Source organism: Sinocyclocheilus grahami, unplaced genomic scaffold (assembly GCF_001515645.1).
Source record: "Sinocyclocheilus grahami isolate Dianchi unplaced genomic scaffold, SAMN03320097.WGS_v1.1 scaffold93.1, whole genome shotgun sequence".
NCBI lineage: Eukaryota > Metazoa > Chordata > Actinopteri > Cypriniformes > Cyprinidae > Sinocyclocheilus > Sinocyclocheilus grahami.
This window is the reverse complement of record NW_015505272.1, coordinates 896,713-903,648: the sequence shown is the minus strand read 5'-3', so window position 1 is coordinate 903,648 and position 6,936 is coordinate 896,713. Positions and strand designations below refer to the sequence as shown.

The window sequence follows — 6,936 nt, the reverse complement described above, 5'->3', positions numbered from 1 at the left end:
GAGACTTCTTTCAAAAACTTTATTAAAGTACAATGAAAAAAGAAAGAAAAAAATAGAAAAGCAAACATTAAAATGCTCCATACAACTTGTCCTGTATATTGGAAGCCTTTTGTGAGGCGTTGCTTGAGAAACCGGTGACTGATGTTTAACATTGACTGGTTTTATTTTGCAAGCCCCATGAAGGTTGTTTCACCATAAATCACACCTCTAATTTTATACACAATTAAGTCTCATTTTCATATAGTATACGTGTTAGCTATTACTGTTATAATTTGTTAACTACAAATTACAAAACTTCTATATATTAAAGGGGTCATATGATGCGATTTCAAGTTTTCCTTTCTCTTTGGAGTGTTACAAGCTCTTGGTGCATAAAGAAGATCTGTAAAGCTGCAAAGACTAAAGTCTCAAATCCAAAGAGATATTCTTTATAAAAGTTAAGAGTCAGCCACACCTACCTAAAATGGCTCATTCTAACACGCCCCCACATGTCTACGTCACGATGTGGGAAGATTTGCATAATGCCGCCCAAATGTTCACGCAAAGAAAGAAGATGGCGTAACTTTTATTCTCGCTGTTGTATTGTTGCCGCCGCCGCCATGTCGTGAAGGCGCTGTGTGCTTCGTTGTGAAAGCGAAACTACTTTGTTTGGTCTTCCAAAAGAGGACGATATCGCTTCGTCATGCCTGGAGCTGATCCGTGCTGGTCGCTGAGGAACTACTTCAATTTTGCGCTGTGGATCGCCGGATCGGCTTTCACCGTGGAGGAAGCCAGCCCGGGGTCGTCACATGTGGTTGCCGCAAGCATCACAATATGGTAAAGGACGTAACATTTCCATCACACACTTGAGGTATTCGGCCAATCACAGCACACCTCGCTTTATCAGACCGATGAGCATTTCAGAAAGGCGGGGCATAGAGGATAATGTACAGTATGTGGAAAATAATGTGTTTTTTAAACTTTAAACCGCATAAACATTTCATTACACCAAATAATGTTCTTTTTAGCAGCATCATATGACCCCTTTAAAACATTAAATAATGTAATAGACAACACCATTTTATTAATTTGTCTTTTTTATTGAAAGAACTGGCAATATCAATAAAAACACTAAAAAGAATATTGATCAGCAATTAAACTCATATGACTTCCTTTCATGGAATGTATTGAAATGATGGGAAAAAAGTAAATAATAATAATAAAGAAAAATCAATGCATATAAATGAGGACAAGAGTTGTTTGTAAACTTACTGTACATATTTTTGGATTGTAATGTCTTCATGCAAAATGAGTGAAACAACACAAAGCGCAAGATTACATTTTTTGCAACATTATGAGTATATCTAGTTGTCATCTTTACAATGGACTATTTACATAAAGCACATATTGCAATCAAATGTCACCTTTATTTTCAGCATATTTGTAAATAAAGGAAAGTGTAATGTTTAATCCAGACAAACACAGAGTTAAACCAAATACTGAGCATCAAATTGTTTAGAGGTTACATAAACAGTATGCTTATAGCTTAATGCAGTTGTAGCAAGTAGTGTTTAAGGCAAGCATCAATTATTTGAGAATTTTGATTTATATAAAAACATCACCATCACCAGGAATATAAAGACAAGCCAGCTCGAATTCTAATAAGAGAGATTTTGGTTTGTCAAAACATGTAGGACAGCTACAACTGCTACACAGGAAATAACCATAAAAATGTCAAATAATTCCAGTTCTAGATTGTATTTCCTTCATCGACAACACTTCAACACTTTAAGTAGTGTTTAAGGCAAGCATTAATTATTTGAGAATTTTGATTTATATAAAAACATCACCATCACCAGGAATATAAAGACAAACCAGCTCGAATTCTAATAAGAGATTTTGGTTTGTCAAAACATGTAGGACAGCTACAACTGCTACACAGGAAATAACCATAAAAATGTCAAATAATTCCAGTTCTAGATTGTATTTCCTTCATCGACAACACTTCAACACTTTTTTCTACCAGGGAGCATCAGAAGTGCTGCATTATGTCCAATACAGGCAGCTCCTGTAAACTTAAACTGAACACCACAAACACATGCACTTATAGCAACAAAAACCTCTGAAAGATTAAATAGAACAGCTGTAACAATGCTTTTTAAGTATAAAAGATCGTTCTTTGACAAATAACATGCTTGCAAGTCTAGTGCATGAGTTGGAATCAAATATTATAGGACATCCATGGTCTAAAGCACCATTTAAATTGTAACAAAAATCGAAAAATAAGAACGAAAAATCTATAGCTTCAGTGTTGCTGTTGGCCGTATAACTATCTGTGTGGCAGTTTGGGTTTTTGGGGCATAACGATGTGGCCTTGGCTTTGCCCGTCCATTCCAAATCAACATAAAAACATTTACTGGGAATGGCAGTCACATGCGTTCCTTACAATGGTGATTCACTGGAAACAGCATGTGGAATTCATTACTACCTGAGATTTAAGATGAAGCCGAGAGATAGGAAACTTGAGGAATGTTGCGGACTTATTTGGAAATAATGTTTTGGTGTGGTCTTATAAGGAAGTTATTAGGGTGCTTCAATAAATGCAGTAACATCTCATATGAGTACTTTTATTCACATATATGTACAGGGATAATCTTGCACAGTAATTTCTCAGCTGGTTTCGATCATGTTTTCAAGAGTGCAACTGGTGGTATAGTGTTCTAGTTTTGCAAGGCAGCACTTTCCTACCTACTGAGAAGAGATATTTCGATCAAATAAATATGTACATTTACTCAAATAGGAAGTCTTGTTACCTTAGTGAAACACCCTGAAATGAAAAGACCTTTTAAAAAAGGCAGACAAATAAATGAATGAAAATCACAGATGGTTTGTTGATTTGCATAGAATTCTTCAGCTACCAAAATAAAAGTGTAACAAGCAAGACACTTACAGGTGACGTGTGAGCCCGAGTAATGCTTTGTTTTCATACCTTCATGTTATAAGGAAAACAAGAGCCCTACATCAGCATGGGAGTAACCGTAACATGATTTCTGTAACAAATTTTCATGAAAACCTATTTAGAGACATAAAACATAAGCAGCTTTTGAGAAATCAAAAGCCATTACTATACTAAAACTATTAAAACAAATAATTAAAAAAAAACATTAAAAACAAACAAAACACTCTCACACACAAACACACACACAGTAGTTTTAAATGGACAGTGGTGATACTGGATCATGTGTGAAGGGTTTCTAGGCTTGGAATCTCTTTGGGAAGAGCATGGGGACCACCAGGGTCCACATGTACAGAAATAAACAGACCCAACAGGATGCCATCTTGATCCAGAACACTGACCAGCTCCCCTCCAACAGCCTCTCGATCTTTGCGTTCTCATAACTGCAGAGAGATAGGATTATGTGCATATTACACTTAAAAATGAAAATTCTGTCATTAATTACTCGCCCTCATATACATATATATATATGTGTGTGTGTTCATCTTCTGAACACAAAGTAAGATATTTTTGATGAAATCTGAGAGCTTTATGATCCTGCATAGACAGCAATGCAACTGAAATGTTCAAGGTCTAGAAACGTAGTAAGGACATCGTTAAAATAGTCCATGTGACATCAGTGGTTCAACTGTAATTTTATGAAGCTACGAGAATACTTTTTGTACGCAAAGAAAACAAAAATTACAACTTCATTAAATTCTTCTCTTCTGTGTCATTCTCCGCTGTGCATTCACGAGAATATCTTAATTTGTGTTCCGAAGATGAACGAAGGTCTTACAGGTTTGGAACGACATGAGGGTGAGTAACTAATGACGGAATTTTCATTTTTGGGTGAAATACCCCTTTAAAGCACGACGACCTCTGAGCTTCTGCTGTTAACAATAACAGTAACAAACAAGAATACTGCAGTAATAAAATACAATTAAAAATAATACAATTAAATGACTACAATAGTAAAAATACTAGTATTATTTTATATAAATTATACTATAAAAAAATAAAACTTTAAACTTTAATTCAGACTAAAATGGAGTTTACATTTTTTATATATATGCACATAATATATATATATATATATATATATATATATATATATACACTCAAATAAGCAATAAGACAATGTAACAGCTGGCCTGAGACATTTGAAAATAAGAAATGTTTGTGTTGTTGCTATATACTTACTGAAACCAGTTGGTTACAGTCATCATGACGTAGAGGGAGCCGAGAAAGAAAACAAAATGGAAATAGCAGTAGCTGTAGATTGTGCCGTCTCTCTCATCATACTTCACATTCTGCCCTCCAGCAGTCTTCTCATCATCATAGTCCTCTGGAAAATATAAAAAAATCATCCGTTTTAAGAAACTGTAGTACTTCTTCTTGACCACCAGGAGGCTCCATCTACCTTTTTTCAAGTGTCTAAATGAATCCAAATTAACGTCAAAAATATGTTATTCCTCTAACATTTAAGTTTGAAATCGTTGTCCTAAAATACTAGAGGAGGTGTTGGTTGAAATAAGTGTCTTACCTGTATCGTCAACACAGCAGAAGCAACAGCGTGCTCTCTGAAAAGAAAGAAGAAGAGTGATTTATGATATAGTTTGATGTAATGTAAAACACAGCAGAGAGAGAACATGGCAAATGTTAATCCAAATTAACGTCAAAAATATGTTATTCCTCTAACATTTAAGTTTGAAATCGTTGTCCTAAAATACTAGAGGTGTTGGTTGAAATAAGTGTCTTACCTGTATCGTCAACACAGCAGAAGCAACAGCGTGCTCTCTGAAAAGAAAGAAGAAGAGTGATTTATGATATAGTTTGATGTAATGTAAAACACAGCAGAGAGAGAACATGGCAAATGTTCACCTCATTTTCAGGCATATCGTTCCTGTACACCTGCAATGCTGTTGAGCTCCTCTTGGTGGTGGAGATCAAACTGAAGGAAGGAAGAGTATTTTTTATGTTAACTCAAAAGGCATCAGACACTCGGGGCAGTGTTCTTTTTTAACCATCAAATGTAAAAGCAGAGCACTCCCTAAAACTCTTCAAAATGCCACCAGATGAAAAAAATAAGTCACTTTTTCTGCTCCAAAGAAATATGGCATAAACATTTCGATGCAAGACACAACAATGAATCACCGGTCTGACAACTAACACATACGTGTGTAAATATGGCTTTGGTGGAGAGGAGTGGCTCTAAAGTGAGAGCTTCAGCAGACATGTCTGCAGTTAATGAGAAACACATGCGAGTTCACGTCTTCACAGTATGAGAGCTTCTAATCTTCACTCCCTTCCTACCAAACTACCTGCTTTTAAATCCAAATGAACATCTTGTCATAACCAGATAATTACATGTTTCCACTCCTCCCAGGATCATTTTTGGGATCACCCATTTAAATAATATGTTATGGGGACTTGCATCCAGGCCAAGAATATCCCAGCTTATTTAAAGGGATCGTTCACCCAAAAATCATGCCTTTTCAAACTGTATTATGTTTTCTTCAGTGGAATAAAATAAATGGCTTACTTACACAAATGAACAATACTTTTGAAGATTTTTTTTTTTTTGTGAATTATGGCCGAGGGGATGATTTCCAGAAATTAACATTTTAAAGGAATAGTTCACCCATAAATTAAAAAAAGAAATGAATGAATAAATAAAAAAATTAGCATTAAATATTAGGGTGCCATCAGAATGAGAGTTTTAAAAACATCACAATAATACACAAGTGAAGTGAAAAGCTGCATGTTTGTAAGAAACAAATCCATTATTAGGATGTTTTTCACTTTAAAATACGAATCCTCGATCCATACTATTGCTTAATTCAGTGAAAAATTTGTCTTGTCTGAATCAGGAGAGAAATATGCATAGATTAAGTGACACTTATGGCTCGTTTCCACCGAGCGGTACGGTTCAGTACAGTACGGTACGGTACGCAATTATGTCCGTTTCCATTGTCAGAAGTTGTGAATGGTACCAAAATAGCGTACCGTACCATACCACTTTTTTGGTACCCTTCCGTTGGGGTAACTAGCACAGCAAAGGGTACCAAAAGGGTGGAGCTGAACTCACTGCAGAACGTTGATTGGTTGACTAGAATCGTCACTTTTGCGTGATGCAAGGGGATAAAGCTTCGCCTTCACTCGTTCCGCTCTGCTGTCCATGAGTGTTGGGCTTATTTACATCAGAGTGCGCAAACACAAAAAAATATAACAGTGTATTTTATATTTGCATATTTTCACACTGACAATAGCCGTTTCTCAATATGCGCTCTTTTCTGTTCTTGTGGTCTTGTGAAACGTCCTTAGTTATCGACCGATATTGATATTTTATAACCGATACCTAGACTTGTGCCGGTATTCGGTAATGCGATATATCACGGTAATGAATATGCACGATATTGTTATCGTGGGCACTTCTAAATACCGTGAATAATTATATATTACAAATTATTCAGAATTTTGAATGCATTTTAAGAATACTTTTCCCATCAACTGGTCAGAATGCACAACACCGCTGTATGCTGCGTGAAAGAAGCCTGTAAACAAAGCAGCTGCACTACTTTCTGTTTCTGAAATGATTTAAACAGCCATTCAGATTTGTGTATTTGCTATGATGTTCATCACAGCGCCAAATACTTAAATATTTAGACTTAATAGGCTATTTATTTTCAAACTTTTTTACATTTTAATCTGGACTACAACATACTCTAGATATTGTTTGAAAGTGTTTTGATTCTTTATTGTTCGGTCACACTTTACATTAGGGCTTCATTAGTTAACAAACTGCCAATGAAAAATTCTTCTGAACATTCATTAATCTTAGGTAGTCCAATATTTAATAACAGGTTGTTAAAATTGAAAGTTGCAACTGTGTTATTTAATGAGCTAACATGATCTAAAACTTGTATTTTTTAAACAAAGATTAATAACTTCTGTAGCAA

General features: G+C 35.3%; 1 protein-coding gene across 3 annotated transcripts in view; it reads right to left on the bottom strand.

Moving 5' to 3' along the window:
* Positions 1–1,780: 1,780 nt before the first annotated feature.
* The window catches only part of LOC107587505 (serine incorporator 5), a 35,240-nt gene continuing 30,084 nt past the window's right edge, over positions 1,781–6,936 (bottom strand). For 2 of the 3 annotated variants that reach the window (XM_016275310.1, XM_016275308.1), the window contains 4 exons: positions 4,859–4,928; positions 4,521–4,557; positions 4,178–4,322; positions 1,781–3,378 (listed from right to left, as the gene is read on the bottom strand). In XM_016275310.1, the coding sequence (XP_016130796.1) occupies positions 3,234–3,378; positions 4,178–4,322; positions 4,521–4,557; positions 4,859–4,928 (397 nt within the window). In that variant the 3' untranslated portion in view covers positions 1,781–3,233. Of the gene's footprint in view, positions 3,379–4,177; positions 4,323–4,520; positions 4,558–4,737; positions 4,775–4,858; positions 4,929–6,936 lie in introns of all 3 variants that reach the window. The other variant, XM_016275309.1, reaches the window with a different exon arrangement.